Source organism: Macrosteles quadrilineatus, unplaced genomic scaffold (assembly GCF_028750875.1).
Source record: "Macrosteles quadrilineatus isolate MER2022 unplaced genomic scaffold, UCM_ALF_1.0 Scaffold_9__3_contigs__length_116548681, whole genome shotgun sequence".
NCBI classification, from domain to species: Eukaryota; Metazoa; Arthropoda; class Insecta; order Hemiptera; family Cicadellidae; genus Macrosteles; species Macrosteles quadrilineatus.
In genome coordinates, this window is record NW_026542602.1 from 47,609,981 (window position 1) to 47,632,019 (window position 22,039).

The window sequence follows — 22,039 nt, forward strand, 5'->3', positions numbered from 1 at the left end:
GTAATGGTGATATATTTCAATTGGACACTCCAATCATCATCAGACGCAACACAGTAGACTCCCTCTTATCCGGACTCCTCAGGACCGAGGCCAGTCCGGATAACGGTTTTTCCGGTTAAACCGACGTCCCAAAAGACTCGTTAAAACAGACCGTTTAAATGCATACTGTATACAGTATTTGACTTAAATTTAGGAGAGCATTGTATTAAGACACATGATCACGGGTCTAAAATCTTTCCCACAAGAACTTGAAGAAATTGTCCGGTTAAAGAGATGTAATTTCTGCTGAGTGTAGTCCAGTTAAACCGATGTCAGGTTAAAAGGTGTCTGGATAACAGGGTGTCTACTGTAGGTGAATTATATTTACCGTCTTGTTAAAACAGTTTAAGGGTAGGCCTACCTGTTTCAGTGTTATTAGACATATTTTTATTTACCCTCCGTAAAACCAAAAACATGCATCATGCTGATTAAGAAGTTATTTAAATTTTGATGTATAGGAAAAAGGTAAAATAACAAAAAAATTGGTAAGTTTTTTCCAGTTTTAATAATTTTGGTTTTACAGCCCTGTAAAAATATGTGTATTGTCAAGAACTAAAATATTGTTTGTGTCAAACAAAACAATTCATTTTCAGTGTGTTAAGCATCAAAACATTTTAATTTTTGTAGTTCCTAGTAACATTTAAAAAAAAATATTTTTGATTCTATTAATTTATTAAATGGATCACAATTTTCAACATTTTTAAAAGAATTTGGTTACTGTATGTATATAAACCCTGATGACGCAAATAACAGAACACGTTTTCTTGGGATGAAACGCACATGGTTCTAGAAACTAGAAACCAAAAATAAAAACCTTGAAAACAACATTTATGATACATTACATACATTTGTAACTTTACAATCAGTCTAAAATTATCTAATAGACTGTCAATCTAATTAACAGTAAACATTTCAGTTTAAAATTAACAATAACTTAATGTAAATGTCACAATATATACATTGTATGAAATATTAATTTTGTATTATCTATTTCTAAACCAAACAAGTCTTATTAAAAACCTAATTTCAACGTAATGGCAGTGGATAAATAGTTTTGCAACGCATGAAGCATGTTTTAATAGGTTAAAAAGTATTAAAGTCTTAAAACAAAAACAAACCTGAGAAGATTTAAATATGGTCCAGAGTGTCACTGAATCACAAGAAAAGGCAGAAAACTAACTAGCTGCCCAGTTAAAACACTGCCAGAACAAAAATGTCAAATAATATACTTCCACAAATTTTAATACTGAAATCTAGTAAAAATATTTTACAGTCTCAGCAAATTATTTACATAATATCACAAATCATGTTGCTTGCACGCTACACAAAAATGCAAAAAGAAATAAATAACAATTGGCCAGGATATTTAAAGTTTGGCACCATTCAAAGTTTTATTGTTGTGCAATAAGTACATGTTGGCAAAACCACTAAATGGTAACAGTCTAGAAAAATAACATCCTTACGCTATATAAAGAGTACAAAGTAAATATAAATAATGAGAATCACGAGGTAATGTATTGCTTGGATTTTATTTAGAGAGTAATATGGAACTGGGAGAACTGAAGGGTCCGATGCGGCCGTAAGAATCAACTGCCCTTACTGCAAAGTGATACTTGTGGCCTTCGATGAACTGAAAAACATCAAATTCTCAATACAAGACCAGACAATACGGTAGAATCATTAAATAAATAGGAAATTTACAAGACAATATTTTTGTTTCCCTTTCACCTGCCCAAGGTGCAGTTTCTGCAGCTCGAGTCATACGTAGAGGCAAGATAGATTGATTTTAAAATATCCAGAATCACAAAAAGTCATCATCATCACCCATAATCACAACTTCAATGATGATTTAACAATTATGATAAAAACTTACATCATACAAAAAAATTACCAATAAAAATGGGAGATTCTTGTTTTTGGAAATTAACTTTTATTAATAAATTCTCAAAAAAACTTTTTCTTGAAAATGTAAAATAACAATTGCCAAACATTCAACTTGAACCTTTGTGAACCAGATTCTCTCACACTTACTGTACTGCACTTTAAATTGCACATTAGCCTATATTTTGTCTACATTTAGTAGTTATTATATGACATCTAAAATCTTACTTCAACACTAACAAAATTTAATACAATGGTATTCAAAGAAATAATCAAAAACAGTGATCTTTAAACAATTGCTTTTCTACATATTAGGCCTACGGTACTTGTTTACAATATAACATTTGGCGAAAGTAGCATGCATTAGTCAAATAACTATTCCGTCAGTGGAATGCCTTAATATAATTTTGCCACAGAGAAGTAAGGTACAGAGGAAACATTCAACGGTGCATTTAAGTAGTGTCTAGCACTAGTCACCGGTGTCTTACTGCCACTTCTCCCTTTGTACTCTAATCGGCCCTTGCCATCACGCACTACAACGCTCACGCTGGAGGAAGACATTGACCGATAGGAACTTCCACACAGTGCTCGCTGCACGCTCTTCCTTGCTTGTCACAAGTATATTGCCCAGCACATACATACACAACATACTAGAACTGGAAGCGCACAGTCGTCCCATAAGTAAATTTCCTCCATACGGCGTACGTTGCTTATGGATTTTGTCAGTTAGAATTCAGAGCCTTAATTGTAAAATCGTAAGGAATCTGCTATGCTGTTTGGAAACAACTGATAATCAATTGCAACTGTATTTACTACAACGTAGAATGTATTATGTTGCCTACCTGTGTAAGGGTGCAGGCCATTGGCAGAGGAAGAGCCTTCACATCTCCCACCTTCTTCCACAGTTGAGTGCTCGGAGGTTGATTTCCCTCCTGGTAGGCGTACAGTTGGTAACTCTGCATGTCGGCAATGTCCTTTGACAGCGACATGCTCCACGATAGCATGATACCTGCAATATTGGGTATAATCTTAACCTTACTAGTATAAATATGAAATTTTTGATGTATATGACAACTACTGGACCAATTGAGCTGAAATGCAGGAATATAAACAATACCACAGATGGACAAGGACATATTTTTATTACAAAACTCAAGTGGGAGTAGAGCCCCGTTGATTTCAAAAGTTGCCATGTTATTACACTTAATCTATATTAGAGTTAGCATTGGTTTAAACCAACTGACTGTTCGTAAATGTTTATTATTACATTTTGGAAATTTGGCAGTTAATAAGAGGGTTTTGTTTCATTAAAGAAATATAAAAAAAGTGAAAAACACATAAGACAACAAGCTATGCCAGAAAAATCCAAGCTTAAAGTAGTGCATTCCTAGCATAGCTGTCAATAAATTATACGCTTATTTCATTGTACTATACAGGCTGTAGTTCCTGACTTTTTACCTAGAGCCATAGAAAACAGATAAGCCTAGTCAGTGCTTACCGTTGTTGGTTTTGGCTATTTTCAGTTGTGGTTTGGGAGGTGGAGCCTTCATGCCTGGTTTTGAAGCTATCGCAGGAGCCGGAGGGAGAGGCGCAGGATGCTGCAACCAAAACACACCTTACAACACCGGACACTGACAGTGCACAGCACAATATTTAAAACTGTGCAATAACTTACAAATATGTGCAATAGCCAATAGCTGAGCAAAGCCTGGGTTTTCCAAAGCACTGTGGACAAAAGTAGGGAGTGCATTCCTGCCTGAATTCAGTATCTTGGAAGACCCTACACAGTTTTCTTTATTTTTCTAAACGTTTCCATTTTTACTTCACTATACTTAAAAAAAAAACCCTCTGGGCAAGGTGATGGTACCTCATCACTATAGGCACAAAAGTAGCAAGTACGCTTTTCCCTGCGTTAAGAGTGCCGAATATGTTTCCTCTGATTACGTTTATTTGTTCCCTCCCATTTTGAAATAACATGCAGCTCTTTTCCTACAAGTATCACAACTTAATCAACTTTACAAAATAGCTCCACACACAAAATAGCCTACACAGCAGTGGAGGTTATCGGTTCATCCAACCGAGCTTGAGATCCCAAATGAGTTCTTTGGCAAGATTTAGCAGGAAGCCAGTGTACCTTGCTCATTATCATGTACCAAAAAAGGATGTGATGAAACTGGGCATACTTTAACCATTTATGAATGCACGATGAAGAGTAGAATGTAAGATGCCTTTGTGTTGCTTTGATACTGACTAACACCAGCTGTTAATTTGGCTATAACCAATAATTAAAAGCCAATTAATTGATCAATGACAGCTGGACCCTGTTTCAAACATCAAAAGGCATATGCACCATGTAACCATCGTGGGACAACAGCATCCGTCACTGAAAGTAACATTTTAATCTTTGTGGTTTAAAGGTGGCAACATTACGAGGCCACTATTATTACAGTTTGAGGATTAAATAAGTTAGGTTTCAGTTTCAACAATGCTTATGGCCCAAAACCAATGTAACCAAAAAATTAAAAGAAGAAGAATATTTTATCACCTTATGTGTGGTGGTTTGCTGCTTCATATGCATACCACTAGGAACAGGAACCCTAGCTACTGCTGTCTGTTGTGTTGTATTGATGGGTTTTACATTGCCTGAAACAAAAATCACCTTATTAATATTAGGACTAAAATTCACATACAGTATGCTACTCAAATTAACTAGGCTATTGCAGATTTATACATCCCTCCCAACCATTAATGCTCCCTAAAATTAATATTGTTTTCTCTCGGTTGTGACGGTGACTCAAATCAATGGTGTTACAATACTGACCACATTGGTCTGCATGCCATCAACATTGAATTATTTCCAGGTCAACATCTAAATGCATCACATTTTGATCAAACTCAACCCATATCAACTATATAGCGTTTTCTGCTTTAAGTGTGTAACTAATAATTTACCTTGAGGACTGGTCTGCACTGGTATCAGGTGGCCGCCCGCCCTGAAGACAGCTGGAAGGGCGAGAGCCGGTGGAGGTCGTGATGTAGTACTGCCTGGCCGTTGCTGCAAGTTACAGCAAGAGTTAGCTCACACTTCAATTCTTTAAATATTGTTAACTTAAGACATAAAGCTACCAATTGAAAACAACTAACTAACCCATTGAAAATCTTGAAGCAAAAAAATTTGATTTCTTCTGAATTATTTATACATTAAAAAGGAACATCGTAAACCTGCATAGTTTTATTCTAGCTAGTTGCTTTTCCTGGGTTTTGCAACAGGGTGAAAGTGCTGAAGGGGACTATGTTGTTATTTAAATCTACAGAAAACAGTTCCAATCACCTTTGATTGTAATAAAAACTTAACTGTAACCGTACCGCTGAGTTAAAAAAATGAATTTTGGTTTAGTTCACGATTAGCTATGTTGCAGAATAAAAATAACTAGGCCTACATCAAAATATTAAAAAGGTTTTGTGATTCATATTAACATAAACTTTACAAATGGATAGAACGTTATCATTCTGGTTTTGCGCTCCATTTTTTCATGGAGACAAATAAATATATAGGCTACGCAACAGATATATATATAGCGTTCAACCTGGATAAATTGATAAACAGAAATGTAGAGTGAGAAACAGCAAATATTTTACGGAATTAAAGCCTAAATATACATGATCCATCCAGCCTTTCCTATCTTACACCTAGCTGATAGTAAATATGCTCACAGGACTAGGAGTGGATGTAGCAACAATGAACTGAGGTCTCTGACCAGGCTTCTGGACAAGATACAGAGGCTGTTGCGGCGGAGAAGTGGTCGAATTTTGCTGTAAACAGAATTCAAGTTGAAACCTCAACAAAAATTCCTGTAGACTTGCTAAAAAAAATAATGCACAGAACATATCCAGCTATGTGAAAGATGCGGTTTAAATTACAGGTATTAAAAAGATACTGTTATTGCAATTAAGAACATCGTTTGCTAGGTTGGATTGTCTTAATCCATTTGAAATTACAACCGTACTGATTACCTAAGTCCTCACGTCCAGTTAATTTGTCATTATCTCCAAGACTGGTTATCAGACATCTAAGCCCCGTCATTGCTTGGGGTAGCAGTTTTCCCGCAACGATAGGTTTACTCAACATTGCGTTTTTACCCAACTTACCAGCCTTGGGAGCATTCCGGTTCAAACAACTACAAAGATAATTAATCTAAATTCATTTCATCCGTATCACGATACATTCTTCGTTTATACATCATAATTAGGACCTTAAATAGAAAAATCATAATTAGAAAAATCTGTAGGCCTACCTAATATTTTTCTATCAAAACAATGTTTAAAGCTCCAATGAGCGCCTGTAGTCTTTAACACTTCAACAGCTCTGAGCCTTCAATTAAATTTTAAAAAAATTAGTAAATCAGCTTTCGTATCAACCCCTGGATTTTATCGGCTCCTGAGCATTTCTAGATGAAATTTGAATGTGGCTAGTTCTAAGGGTAGGCCTAGTATTTTTTGTCACTACAATTTTATTCCCCCCTGGATTTTTACTCAACAGGTTCTAAACAAAAAGTAAATAACTATCTAACGAGTGTAACATGAACTCACCTGGACGAAACAAACTTGTGTTGAAGGCGCCACTCTGATTTGTCCACCTAAGAGCAAAGAAATTATGTTGGTAGAGCATAATCATCGGAAGAAGTTTCTATGATTATAAGTGATGTACACAATTTGTGATATTCTAAAGTAACGTTATTTCCAATTTATAAATGTCTAAAGTACTCATTTTACAAATAGTTTTTGGATTATTGAACTCAAAATTAATGACAACAATTTTTTTTAAGAATCAGTTTATAACGTGTCTTTGGTTAAAGTTTTAGTAATAAATTAAAATTGAACTGAAATTAAGTAGTAGAGTGAAAATTTAAAAACGTACGTTTTCAGGAAAAGCACTTTGCAAATTCTTTTCCCCTTTTTTCAAAACTTTTATTATTATTTTTATTTCATTAACATTTGAAGTTTCATAGAATGTCCATGGTAACGCAATATCTATGGTAGTTTTTTTTTAAGAGCGTCTTTAGTGGAAAAACACAAAATCCTGTCACGACCATAACGGACGTTTAAATTAATATTAAAAATAGTTAATATTATTTTTATAACTATGTTTTGCTATAAACTTATTTACTTTTATGACCATTATACAATAAAAAGGTCACTGAGCTTTTGGTATATTTGGTCTTTCTAGAAAAAAATAAAAAAACTCAAAAAAATTAAAAAAGCCATTCAAATCTTTTTAAGTTTGTATAACTCCGAAAAAACTTACCTGAAACCCGAAAAATCGCTATGTTTGTATAGACGTGTGCTTCTTTTGTGTATAAAACATTGAAATGTGACGATATTTTAATTTTTGAAATTTTTATGATAGAAATCATAAACGTGATGGTCAGGGACAAGCGGTACGGTCGTGAATTGTCTGGAATAATATAAATCTTTCTAAAAAATCCTTCAATTATCCTGTTTGTTATAATAAAAATATGTGTTTCAATTGAACTAAACTGTTCAATTTACAATTATATTAAAGTTATTGTCACGACCAAACACACTATAATCCATAAGGCTGGATTGGTCGTGAAAAAACCCGCGATGGTCGTGAAACTTTGGTCGTGAAATTACGTGTTATTTGGCTCTGTTCTGGCAGTAGCCCTGCACCTCATGTTCGAGGATACAAAGTGGACTTCTAGGTTAATCTAGCAATTGAAATATCTCATAAACAAAAAATAACACCGTTTCTACTTCATCGAATGACTACGTACGGTCATGGACACACCAAAATTACAAAAAACACAATCTTTCCTTTATTAATCTTGTAATTCCTCCTTTCAACTTGAAACGACCGGCACTACAATCCTGACATACACCCCGAACTAGTCTCTAAAACCAACTGACTCCATCGACGCCAGGCTTGCTACTGTCGTGCTCCAAAGTTGAAAATTTTTCCCAAATGGTCGTGACGCCAAATCGAGGGACAGACATATTTTGTCATGGTAGTCAGTTTGTAATGACAATAAAATTATAATATGCTCCTTTTTTCCAAGTTTAATAACCATTGATGACATAAAAATATGGCTTTATATATTTCGGCATGAATAATTAGTCTAAAAACAGCGTGAAAGTTGGAAAATGTACCCTAGGGACACGTCATGGTCGTGAATTTAGAGACTTTAAAAATACGAAAAAAATAACTAGAACCTATTTAAAACCAAATAAATGTGTGTAACATGTTGCCCCCGTCCCAAAAAATATTAAAACACATAATAATAAACTACAAATCCAGTATCTACGAAGTAAAAGGCCAGGGACATGAAAACGTACGTTTTTAAATTTTCACTCAGTAGTCAATAAGTTGCAAGAATTACGATCTAGTGAAGGGTTTGTTTACATAGTAAAACATCAAATAACTGTGCTGAGAGCTGATTTGGGCAAGGCCCCACTAGAAAAAACAGGCCATGCTGCAGGATCCATGACGTCACACTAGTGGATAGATTTCATTGATAAATTTATTGCCATTGCCATTCCCATATGTTTTAGGTAAATAAACAAGCTGGCTGTTTGTAAGAGTTTAGTACAACCATAGATAAAACATACTCCCTTAGTAGATTTGTCATCCTTAAGGAACAGCTGAAGCCAATTTTATTGTTATTTCTGTACGTCCAACTATAGAGATTGTGTTTTGTTTACAATTTGTTTCTAGTTATTTCAATAATTTAAAACCTGATTTAACCGAATAAAACGATATTATTATAAACAATAACTGGTCTCCTAGTTATATAACCAAATAGTAAAGCACAAATCATGAAAATAATCCTAAAATAATAGAAACAAAATTTCGTCTACCCCAGCGATCAGTGTGGATGTACATGAACTAGACACAAAAAACAAGCTTCAAAATTTACAATGGGATGAGGAGTCTACTTGTGTTGCTTAGTCTATGGTACAACTATCCACCATTGTGACGTAGTGTTGCGCTGCCCGTGCATGGCCTGTTTTTCTAGTGGGGCCTTGATTTGGGTCAGCTGATAATATTATGAATATTAGAGTAATCATCTAACGTTGGATAAAACCTGTATCAATTTAAATTACCTATCTTTAAATAAAAGTGTTGAATAATTTGCTTCACTTACCAACAGTAGCTTGTGAGGCTTTTGCTCTTTCTTCTTTATCTGTGAGATCAATAACTTCCAACTCTTTATTTGGGGTTTGAATGATTTTGACAGGAGTTGTTGTGGTCTGCTTCACCGGAGTAGAGGGTGGAGTTACCTAAACGATACAAGAGATTTACTGATAGTTCACTTACATCTATAACATTAATCTAACAAATAAATACCACGACTATGGCAAGAATTAGATGCTGTCCAGAAAGTAACAGACGTTTTGTGACACAATAAAACAAAGAGACAAAAAACATGAAACATTAACTGGGGGCCCCAGTAACCCCCCCACCCCTTGACAAGGTCCTAGAACCCCACTGTATGTCATGTTAATGTTACTGGGGGTGTTTCACACTAAAAGGGGTCATTCCCTAGAAAATTATTTTTAAAGCCGTTCAGTTATTGTTTTTTAGACCCATTTTTAAGGTCTAGAACTGTGTTCAAAAACCTCCTATACGTTTTTATGACAAAATGTATTTAATTTACATTTCCAGAGCTTATACTAATAATACTCTGGGCCTACGGGCCAGACCTTTTTACTTTATATTGGGTAAAAAGCTTTGACCTACGGGTCCCGGGCCAAAATCAAGTCCGATCATAATTGCATTGATGGAAAGTTTTTTTTTATCAAAAACTATAGGCCTACTATAATCGGTTTCTATAACTTCTGTGGTCACAGAAACATCAAACATCGGGACTACAGTTTGAAATACAAAAAGGTCGACATTAGATAGCCTAGTCAAAAGACCAGGGTTTGAACCTTTCCCTTTTGAAAGGTAAAAAATTCCACTGCCGTAAAAACACCCAGAATTAAAAATACATTCACGGCAAAATAGTAAGCACATTTGGTAATAACAGACATTTTCTACATCTTATGCAAGCACAATGAAATAGTAAAAATCTTCTGCGTTTGCATCCGCAACACCCACATTATCCTCGTGTTTTGCGATCGCAGCAAAATTATGAACGTCTCTTGTGGTCATGTAGAATGGGAGAATTGGTGAACATCTTTTGCAGTCAGGAAAACTTCATCATCCTCTTGTAGGACAGCGGCACAATTTGTGTTTTTCGATCAGGCAACCTTTGCTGAAAGCCATCGCAAGAAAAAAAAAACTTGCCTCAATAATCAAACCGACTTAAAAGAGATTGTCGGTGAAATCATTTTTTCAAGAGTAATACAATTCTTTTAGGCCCCCCTCACAGGCCTAGGCCCCCAACAACCGCCGTAAGGGAAACACAGCCCTGGTCTTGTTGCTTGACGTACCATTGTTGGATTTTTTGGCCGTAACTGTTTGTGTAGGTTTCTTTAGATGTTCTCCTTTCTTGTCACTGACAAGTCCAGATTAATTTTTTTCTATCAAGATATAAATTGCACGAAATTTCCCTTACCTTAGGAGCCAATAACTGAGGAGTCGTAGGTCGAGAGCTTGGAGCCGATGCGGTTTTGGGTGGACGCCCAATCCTTCCTTTTGACAGTGATAGGCTCTAAAGTGGAAGAAAATGATTTTGGTTACAAATTGAAGAGTAACAAAACCAAATAATTCATAGCTACGTATAAGAAGTCAAAATATGGTCAAAAGCTGATAACTTGAATACATCAGCGGAGTAAACCTCCCCTGTTTGCTATCACAATGATAAAATCAGTGCCATCATCACAAAATGCCCAGTGTTGACTTCAGGAGATAACACTAGGTAGAACAAATATTGATAGTTACAGGTACATTAGAAAATGTAAAAGTGTTAAGAGACAAAACACAAAAAGAAATAATACATTTAGAAATAAAGGCAAAGATCAGTGTAGAATTAATTAAATTAGTTTTAAAGAAACAAAGGGCTTTACAAAAAAATTGTGACATAATTGAAAATGATTTGTGCAGAGCTAATCTGAAAGTATACCACTAGTAGTGAGCCAGTAACAGTATTACAGTATCAAACAAAGAAGTAAAAAAAAAAAATTATATAATACACTTACCGGAGGCATGAATGTTGTTGCAGGTTTAACAACTTCCTTTGCATTATCTTTCTCAGGTTTAGTTCTAGCCCCTTGTTGTTCTGGAGCCTGTGTAGTTCTAGGCCCTTGTTGTTCTTGTGTCTGTGCAGCTTCGTTGTTTGATTTGTTTCTAGAAGCTACCAGAGCTCCATGCATCTAAATAAATAAAGTCTGTCAAAAGTAATTCTATTGCTGTACAACATATATTTGTACAACCACAGTACCTGTAAATGCTCAAAAATATTTTTTTAAAGGGGACCAACAAAAGAGAGTTAATTTGAGAATCTAGTTAATCAAGTTTATCAAATAGCAGCCTACATATGTTTGAGTTTTCAAAATATGTTAAAATAAACGGTATTAGCAATCTGACACATAATTTCTCCCTTAAGCTTGTCAACAACCTTTATCATGGGTAAGCGGTGAAGTTAACCATAATGATTTTGTAGGAAAAAATCATAAAAGTTGCAATAACTTTCGAACAGTAATTGTTACAGTAATGGGGGTTGTATTATTTTTTTTAGAATTATGAGAACCATATCACATTAATTTTAATCAAACCCGGGATTTTGTTGTAATTTTATAGGATTTTTTATGGGAAAATAGCATAAGTTACATTAACTTTTGAACCATAATTTTTGCGGAAATGGGATTTTTACCATTTTGTTCAGAATTTAAAGGACTATAACATAATAAATTTTTATCAAAATCGTTTAGGCCATTTTTATAGAAAATCTGATTTTTCTGTTACCTATTTTAAGGGTTTTATGGAAAAATCCCTGTTAAAAATCAAGATTTCAAAAAACTGAAAAAACGCCTGGAGATACCACAGATTATTACCTACATACCAAATTTCATCAAAATCGGACTACAGGTGTGGTCTGTAGCACTGTACACATCCATAGATACAAACACACACACAGACATCACTTCAAAAACCACTTTTTTGGGTTCAGGGAGACCACCCAAAATGGATATATCCACTCAAACTCAAAATTTTTGACGAAAACAATACTTTCTCCATTCCCATAAACTATGTATAGGGGAAGAAAGTAAAAGAGAAGAATGTATTTATGCTGGTCTACCATTAGGGATGGAATATCTAATAGTGAATTTATCATGTCAAATTCAATCTATAAGGGTAGAAACACACATATAGCGACTAGAAGCGGCGCGATTTAGAGCGACAAAATCAAACCTATACAATCAAGTAGCAACGCGCACACAACGTTGCATGTGGTGTTGTCTAGCACCAGACGTCCCATAAGATAACATGGCAAACAGGTGACACCAGCTCATTAATTCGGATATTAGCCATTTAAATTTAAATTTATGAACATAAATGTATTCAAATATTGACAATAAAACATATAGAATTGAAAACCAAAACAAGATTATAAAATTGAAAATATTTTTTTGTACATTTAAAGTGGAGTCCATATTTTCATTAAAAAATACACAAACAGGCCTACTATTAGCTGCTACCAAAACAAAACAGCTGTTACAACCCTATTTGCGATGTTGCCACTTCGAAGGCCGCAGCCTTTTTGCTGTGCTGCAAATTGCTACCAACTTGCTATGTGATATCTTGGAAATGATCCAGCTAACGTTCGTGTCGCTCTCGCGATAGTTGCTCCATGTGTGCGACGTCAGTCGCTCACAGTCGCGCTGCTACAGCTCGCTCAGGATCACCCCGCCCGCTCCGCTCTGAATCGCTGTATGTGTGTTTCTACCCTAACCATTTCATAGAGTACAAACTGAAGTGTTTTAGCTTTACTATTCCCTTTTCTATACTTTCAATAACTGGGTATCTACGTGTTCATAAAAAAATAAATTAAAATACTGTAGTTGCAATAAAACCTAGTTGGTACCAACATAACAACATTATATAGCGGCTCGATTTTCTAGTAGAGTTGCCGTGCCAGTGTTACCTCCAGCTGTATTTCTAACTCAATGGTAAATACATCCAAACTATTGGTTATGTTTAATACCGTCCCCAAACAAAAACCATTAAAAAATGAAATTACCATTAATAAATGCCACTGGCATGAACACAAAATATACATATTGCAGTAAATCTAAGGTTTAATTTGAATTTTTGTACAAAATATCAATTACAGTTTGGTCAATTTCTTACCAAATTTACACTAGGCTCATGACAGAATTTGTTCTAGAAGGGGAGTCTAGTAGGCTACTGTAGGCCTATATCTAAACAATCTGTTGTCTGAAGTCCTATTACAACAGCTGTGTTATGTTGGGTGACCATTTTTAGTAATTATTATAGTTGCCTCTAAACTCTAATTTTCCATTGTAGGATAGCCGGACCTCCTTACTTAATCTGTATCGTGGCTTTTCCTATACAACCTAGGCTCAATGGGTATTTCTAAAACTCTAGTGAACAGTGATTTTCCAGGAAAGCAACCTTTTCACATAAAATGCCTATATCACTGATCTGTTCCATAACCAGAAGTCGGGTTTGCACATTTGGCATTCGCTGAGCACCAAGCTGTTTCCCTAATCACAACTAGTGTTAGTCTACTTTTGAATCCGTGAACGGTAGTGCTCATTGTAGTATAGTGATGGCCATAAGAACCCGTAGGCCCCCCCTGCAAGTTTGTCACTGGGCCCCCCCTCTCCCAATAATCTTTAAACATTATCCTGGGTATTTACAGATGAGCTTGCACTTGGGATCGGCACAGCATCTTCCGAGGGACTGAGACGTCATCATAGTCTTCCATGATCGATATAAAATCCTTAATAACTTCATGGGTTCTCGGAAATATTATCATCATCCTCAGTGACCGTGGCAAAATTGTGAATACTTTCTGCAGTCACAGAAACACTATCATTGTCTAACGTGATTGCAACCAAACCCAGGACCAGGACATCTCCTGCGGTCATTTAGACAAAATTTAGACAGCTGTCTACCGCAATCACTGCCAAATCCTTAATATATCCCGTGGGGACGGAAACATTCTTTTTCTGCAATTGCAGCAAAATCCAATATATCATAAAGAAACATCAACGACTTCTGTGATCAAAATATTGAGTATCTTGCATGGCCACTGAAACATTAATATTGTCTTCCACTTTCGCAGCAAAATACTAAACATCTCCCGCGGCTGCGGAGACATCTTCATCGTAACCCGCGGGGGAATGCTCTAGTAGACATCCCGATCGCAGTAAAAGCGCAAGTCATTCAATCTTGTGGGCGTGATAGGTACTCGCAGACGCGTTCTGCTGTGGTGATGTTATCGCAATCGTTCTTTAAAAGCTCTGCTCAAGCTCAGTTTTCTAGCTTAGATCTCTCAAGCTAGATCAGTGTTAAAAAACTAACATAAATACTTATATCAAGTTTGTTATGATAGGGAGGCCACATGGCAGGGCCCATAGCGGGTCCAGGTCCCAGTAAAATTTTATAAAAAATCCCAGTCAAGGCTTGCAGCCCCCCCCCCAGCCTCATCCCCCCACCCTGGGCCCACAATTGCCGCCACTGTACCTACTCTATTTTGTTAAATATTTACTATTCCTGCCACAAAGCGACAAATTTTGGTTGGAAATCGGCAAATACTAACACAAGTATCTGCTACAACTTGTCAAATGTTCAGTGTTCAGTGAATGCCTTATGTGTGGATTAACTTTTAATTATCATGAGATACAGTAGGTAATAATAGAAACAAGAAACATTGTGTAATGAAACTTACCGAGTTGGCCAACACCACTTGCAGTCCCACTGATCTAGTCACCTTGAATGGTAACGGCAGTTTGTTTTGATTCTCACGCTTAATGTGTGATAATTCATTCAAGAACCGTTTTAGTACCATTTCCAACTCCTTATTTTGTTTCTCTATCTGGTGAACTTTTTTCCGCCACATTTCGTTGGTTTCCTCTAACTTTTGAGTACGCAACCTCATCTGTCCTATTTCACTTTTATAAGACACGGCCTCACATATTTTAGAAACAATGATCTCTTCAAGCTCTGACCGTTTAAGTTTTTTCAGCTGATCTTTATGGAATTTTTTCAAGATCGGTACTTTTTTCTCAACTTGAATTCTTGCCTTTTCTACAACTCGCTCAATAGCAAAATCTAGGTTAGTCATCTTCTTTGGTTCGGGCTTCACAGGTATATTAGATTCTTGAGCCTTTTCAATTCCATTTTTAATTGACTTTTTATCTGAAACATTCCCAGCAAGTTTATTTTCTAGATTTCTAATAGAAGAGGATATTTCTTTTGAGAAAGATGTTGACTTTTTGGGTTCCTCCTTTTTTGTTTCACACGTTTTACTTGAGATTGATGGTAATTCTTCAGGAGATAATTTCATCTCTTTTGATTTGTCGACAATGCAACTAGTATCTTTTTTATTATTTTCATCACTCACAATAACTTTTTCTGAACTTGACAGTTTTCTTTCAGAATTTGTAATTGATTTATTTTTCAGACTGGTTGCAATTTGTTCTGTTTGAAGAGTTGTTAGAGAAGGGTCATCTTCTCTCTGTAATGCCTTTTCAATAATTTGTGTCAATGATGTTTTAAAAGTTACAGTATCACTTTCCTGTACAGAAATGTTTTTGGCAACCTTTTCAGTAACTGTTTCAGATAATACCACATCTTCACTTCTACTTGAAGCATTTGGACTTATAACATCAGAGGTGAGTGAGTCTTCTGATGTATTCAGTACAATATTTTCTTCTGCAGTTTTTTTGCATTCTATTGTTTTCTTTCCTTCTGTACTTTCTGACAAAACATCTACAACTTTGTTATCTTTTTCAAGATTATTTAAACAAGATACATCGATGTTGTCATCAGATTTTGTTGTATTTTCCTTTTCACCACCAACAAATTTAATGTTGTCATCAGATTTTGTTGTATTTTCCTTTTCAACACTAACCGATTTAATTTTATCATCAGATTTTATTGTATTTTCCTTTTCACCACCAACAGATTTACAATCTTCTAAAGTTTCATGCAGTTTTGTACGCTTGTTCTCATTTTCACTAGATGGCGATGAAGGTCTTTTCAAAACAGGTAAACTTTCAACAGGTAAATTTTCTGCTAAAACACTTTGGTCTTCTATTCTTGGCTTCTTTAACTCAATGATATCAACAACTTCTATAGATGCACTTCTTTTCCTGAGTTTGTCACCTACGAAATAAAGAAACTGGTTAAACAAGTTGTTTTTATATTTTATTTAAACAACAATATCACTAGCCTACTTAACTTTTTGTCCACAAAATTCAAAGACAGTAAAATACAGTAGGCCTATATTAATTCAGCCCAATGTGCATTGTTTATTTAAAACTTATGCCAAAAATAATCAATGAGCTTTAAGTATATTTATGTATTAGTTTATTCAATGTCATACATCTTAGAGTTTATGCCTTTTCACTTAATTCACAATGGACCGTTTTATTATTATTTTAGCGAATTTCCCATATAGGGAATAAGCTATTACCGTAGTACTCATGGTAAGACCTGGACCCGGGACCGATTTTTTTTTTCGTTTTGAGGTCCCTAGAGGCCAAAAATAGCATCCGTTCAAATTCATATATATATATATATATATATTTATATATATATATATATATATATATATATGTGTCCGTTAGCGCGATAACTCGAGCAAAAATGATCCGATTTTGATGAAATTTGGTACAAACGTGTAAACCTACGTTTATTCGAACGAGTTCGCGAACCAGCATGATCGGACCATGGGAACGGGGGTTTATGGGGGCTTTTATGGGGTAAAAATGGGTTTTTCCCATTTTTGACCCAAAAAACTTAAATTTTTGCAATTTCTTTACAAACTATTTTGTAGAGCTTAAAAAAACAAATAATTTAGTATATTGAAGCGTTATAATGCGCCTAATGGTTGCGGAGAAAATTCAAAAAAATTGTAAATTTAAAATTCCCATGTTTTTCTTATGGAGGATAAGTAAACTGTTGTAGTTTGCTTATTTATTAACATATTTTGCCCAAATTTGGAAAATGTTTTTATTTCTTACTAACTATTAACATTTTACATAAAAAAACACTTTAACCCTCCCTGTTGCAGCAAACCTAAGTATGTGTTAAACTGTTGATTTAAATAGGGAATAAATGTGATATTTTTAAGGAGACATTTTAGTGTAAATCCAACCAGGCAAATGGAAATTCGCTTAGTCTGCAGGTTTCCTGCGGCGGGGGTATTTTTTATATATAGGCTATAGCCGATAAGAGGCAGTTCAAAATCACCAGGACAAGGCTAGTCCCTTTCAATCACACCTTGATAAACCAAAACTAGGATACCTAAAACATTTAAATAACTTGGAAAATAAGTTCGCAATGGGAATTGTGAGCTGTGGAATGGGCATGTGACCTGGCTTGGCCAATGGAACAGAATGGAGCAGACGACACAAATCTAATAACATGATAAAGCTGAGGAAAAACCTATCAAATACAGTATTTCAAAAAATGAATTTTGTGAATACTGTTGTAGTTTTTTGAAATCAAAATAGTTTTTAAATTCTAAAATATAGGTTAACTAGAACCGCTTTATCCCCTTTATTTTGATTAATATGGGTTTTACCATGAAAGACTTTAAGGAGCGTAACACAATCTGACATATTAAAATAGCAAGGTTTTGTAAATAATTTAAATCTACAAGTTGATCACTTTGTAAATTGTGAATACAGAGGTAGCCTAGTACAATTTCTTTTACTTTTTACTAATATAGCATAGAATTCATAAAATATCCCCGTCGCAGCAAACCTGCATACTAAGCGAATTTCCATTTACCCAGCTTGATTTCTACTAAAATATTCCCTGTAAATTTTCAGATTTATTTCCTATTTAAATAACATTATTTTAGTGAGTAGTTAGGTTTGCTGCTACGGGGAAGATGTTGAGATGTGTTTTTTCAATTGAAATATTGATAGCTTAATATGAAATAAACCAAATTGCCAAATTTGATTAAAATATATCTATAAACAAGCAAACTAGAACAGTTTATTTATTCTCCATAAAAATAACATGGGAATTTTAAATTTACAATTTTTTTAATTTTCTCTGTAGTCAATGATCATTCAAAAACACTTCAATATACTAAATTATTGTTTTTTTTAAGCTCTTCAAAATGGTTTGGAGAGAAATTTAGAAATTTTAAGTTTTTAGGGTCAAAAATTAGAAAAACCCATTTTTACCCCATAAAACCCCCCATAAACCCCTGATCCCATGGTCCGATTATGCTGGTTCGCGAACTCGTTCGAATAAATGTAGGTTTACACGTTTGTACCAAATTTCATCAAAATCGGATCAATTTTGCTCGAGTTATCGCGCTAACGGACACATATATAAATATATTCATATATATATATATATATATATATATATGAATTTGAACGGATGGTGTTTTTGGCCTCTGGGGACCTCAAAACAAAAAAGTAAATCGGTCCCGAGTCTAGGTCTTGCCATGAGACCTACGGTAATAGCTTATTCCCTATATGGGAAATTCGCTAAAAAACCCATGTAACTTTTCCATTTGAGATTCTTTTTTTTAAGGATATAAAAATAAATTAATTCATCCGTCTTATATCGGTGATTATCATAATTTTTAATGCCTTTAAATTCAAATTAGTGATTCATTGACTTATCATTGAATTACCAGTCTTACATTAAATCACTCAAATGAGTCACTTACATTTGCGATCATCAGACATAGAAGATTCAGCTGAACTAGCATTGTTCTAGGTCTGATGATGAGGAATTATAAAGCTAAAACAACCAAACGGATTGAGCCAAGGCAACACTAAATAAACAATCGTAATGCTCCTCTGGCATGCGACGTCATCATAGGAGACGGCAATTGTAATGTTATTTTTTATTTATATTTTTTTCCGAGAAAAGATTAAAACAAGCAGCTGATCACAAACGGCAAACATTACGTCATTACCGTCGCCTATGATGACGTCATGCCAGAGGAGCATTACGGCCTGTTTATTTAGTTTTGCCTTGATTGAGCTGTGGACAAAGGTTAAACCTATTTTTGGTTACATCACAGCTCAGGGGCTAAAACATGGATTTTAACTCGATAACAAGACCTTCATAACAAGCCACCATTGAACCATTGTCATTTAAAAATACCCTTGATATTACATTTACCCCTAACCACACATTTTTGCAAAAACCTCTACAGCAGCTCTACAGAGTCAGCCTTGATACAAGTTAGTCTTATTTGATAATCCTCACGAGGGACTTGTTATCGGGGTTCTACAATTCTTTGTTACCAAACAAAAGTTTTGCTATGACAGATATCAGTTTTTTTTGGTATTTTTTTTAGGGAAACAAAAGAGCTTTTTACCTTCACATGAAAGAACAGGCGAGCTTGATATTGGTTCAGATTCTTTTGTTTCAGGCAAACTTTCATTTGCACAATCCATAAGAGCTTCACTAGTTTCTCCCTTATCAACAGCTATTTTACTGTTATCTGATTTGGTAACGGCATCACCAAGTTCATCAACTTTACTTTCAGATTGTACAAGAGGTTTATCTTGAGTCAAACATTGGACTTCAGATGGGATTTCATCCTCTGATGTTTCAATTGAATCTAAAACCATCCATTCTTCAGAATTTCCAGAAACATTTGATTTTTGTGATGATGTTAGTCCATCGTCTGAAGTGCTACTTGCACTATTTTTAGTTTTATCATCCTGGCTGGTTATCAATTTGACTTCACTTATGTCCTTCACTTGATCTGTAATAGCTAAAGCTGAACTAGCTACTTTGCTGTCTGTTTTAGCAGTTGGACTTTCTTCACTAGGTTTACTTGCATCTCCTTTTTCCACTCCCACTTTAACTTTGTCAACTACCAAATCTACATCAGATCTGTTACCCTCTTTTGTTACTTCAGAGTTATCTGTTGATTTTTCAACATCTTTCTTCTGAATGAGGCTTTCTTCAACTTTGTGCTCATCGACTTCCACAGGGGGCTCTTGAATTTCTTGACTGTTGTCTTCAATATCTTCCAAACTATCTAAATGATCTTCAATTGATTCTGTTCCATCAAGATTGTTAAGTTCTTCTTGAATTCCAGCACTATTTGAACTAATGCCTGAAAGTAAAAAAGAGATATTGATAAAAATGGTAGAAGACTTTCATATCATTAAACATTAAACTTGAGTCAGTGAAAGTTTATTGACAATGAATAAGCAACGTAAAACTTATGCCTAAATATAGAATTGAACCACAGTTGTATAACCATGGTCAAAGATTGAATATTTTGCCATGAATAAAATATTGTTTTTAAATTTATTATTAATTGTTTAACAAGATCAACTATTTTCAGTAAAACAGTAGTCAGTATGTCAACTGGTAGACCTGAAGATAAATTATCGTATAGCCTAAGCATTTTTTCATAGCCTAGACTGATTTTTATAACTTTTTACATGCGTAAGAAGATGTTCTCACAGCTTTAAGTAATGCTAAAACAAGTTTTTTTATTAGAATTGTGTTTAATTTTTAAGAGTAAATTGTCAATGCTGGGGTGATTTCACATCGCCAAACATCCAAAATAACAAGCAGTTAAATTCATTTAAACATTGTTATTTACAAATTAAAATGGACATTCATTTTGTTATCCTACAGGTTGAAAACACTAAATGATGAATAGGTTGGGAAATGGTGGAAAATAAAATTGCAATACATTTGTTAGCCACAAGCTATGGAATATTGGCATTTTTTAAACAGTCTTGATATTATTTTACTAAAATTGTGACTAAAATTCTTTTAAATTCAAAGCAAAAGTAAGGTTTAAAAATGATTTTCAAATTACCCAATAAATCCTCAATTTCTTGGACAATTTGAGGAGCTGAGAGGCTGTCGTCATAATTTTTCTTCGATGGTGAATCTCCTCCTTCTGAAGAATCTTCAAGAACTAAGTTGAAGTCCTCTTCATCGTCATAAAATCCATTTTCTTTTCCATTGCATTTTGCTGGGCTTCCAGTCTTTCCATTAATTCCGTTTGTTAAAGTCGATTTTCTAATTAATTCTCTGTCTTTGCTCTCTGGAATTTTAATTTTGTCTGTAATATGCCCATTAGACATTTCAGATTTCACTTCACAGCCTGCCATTTGTTTTTCCAAATCTGCTTCGGTTATAGAATCTTCTAAATACTCTGAACCGATACTATTATTTATAAATTTCATATTAGGTGTGTGTAGTACGTCATCGGCTATGGTTTCTCAGCAAACAATCACTATGTTGACTCTGGAAAAGAAAACTGTATTTAGAATGTTTAAATTTCATGAGCATTGTCTATTTATATTTCCTGTAGGTTCTGTGTTCATCCCTTCAACATTGACTATTAATATAGCCTACTGAAATACTAGGCCCTACTAATAACTTGGTTACTGTATTTATTTCACCTAAAGAAAATGGATTATTTTAGAAAATGTTTAATGTTAAATTAAATTTCTTTGACCAATTTTACTTGTTTCTACATATTACTTTATTGTTGTATTTCTAAGATTTAAATATTTTAATTCTCAGCCAAGATAAAATTTGTAGAAAAAGGGATTAAACACTAGTACATAATTAATTGAAACTTAATTTCCCCATTCAGAAATATCCAAGATATGCAGAGTAGCCTAAAAACTAAATAAATGTTGAGTTGCATTGAAAACACTTCATAATAATGTTGAGAGAATTTTAGGGCGTGATAGTTGGACAATACAGTACAGTAGTAGGCTATGCCTATACTGCAGATCTATTAAAAGTTTGTTTCTTCAGTCTGCAAGGCGATGATTTTGACAGAATAAAACAAACCGTATCGTCTCAGTTATTCTGGATTGACGATCCCTGTATTTTACATGGCTCTATCCAATAATCCAATCATAAAAAATGCCATCGTTCCCATCCCCCTCCCCCCATAACCACAGAGACCAGACATATCACAACCGTGAAGCAGAT

The 22,039-nt window shown here is 34.6% G+C and overlaps 1 protein-coding gene across 4 annotated transcripts in view; it reads right to left on the minus strand.

Moving 5' to 3' along the window:
* Positions 1-850: 850 nt before the first annotated feature.
* LOC129002205 (activating transcription factor 7-interacting protein 1) overlaps positions 851-22,039 on the minus strand; it is a 49,628-nt gene continuing 28,439 nt past the window's right edge. For 3 of the 4 annotated variants that reach the window (XM_054429846.1, XM_054429845.1, XM_054429847.1), the window contains exons 2-14: positions 20,904-21,337; positions 19,434-20,183; positions 14,802-16,240; positions 11,083-11,256; positions 10,500-10,595; positions 9,084-9,219; positions 6,511-6,557; positions 5,635-5,733; positions 4,873-4,975; positions 4,466-4,563; positions 3,419-3,518; positions 2,763-2,929; positions 851-1,669 (exon numbers count right to left, since the gene is read on the minus strand). In XM_054429846.1, the coding sequence (XP_054285821.1) occupies positions 1,568-1,669; positions 2,763-2,929; positions 3,419-3,518; positions 4,466-4,563; positions 4,873-4,975; positions 5,635-5,733; positions 6,511-6,557; positions 9,084-9,219; positions 10,500-10,595; positions 11,083-11,256; positions 14,802-16,240; positions 19,434-20,183; positions 20,904-21,276 (3,684 nt within the window). In that variant the 5' untranslated portion in view covers positions 21,277-21,337 and the 3' untranslated portion in view covers positions 851-1,567. The remainder of the gene's footprint in view (positions 1,670-2,762; positions 2,930-3,418; positions 3,519-4,465; positions 4,564-4,872; positions 4,976-5,634; positions 5,734-6,510; positions 6,558-9,083; positions 9,220-10,499; positions 10,596-11,082; positions 11,257-14,801; positions 16,241-19,433; positions 20,184-20,903; positions 21,338-22,039) is intronic. The other variant, XM_054429848.1, reaches the window with a different exon arrangement.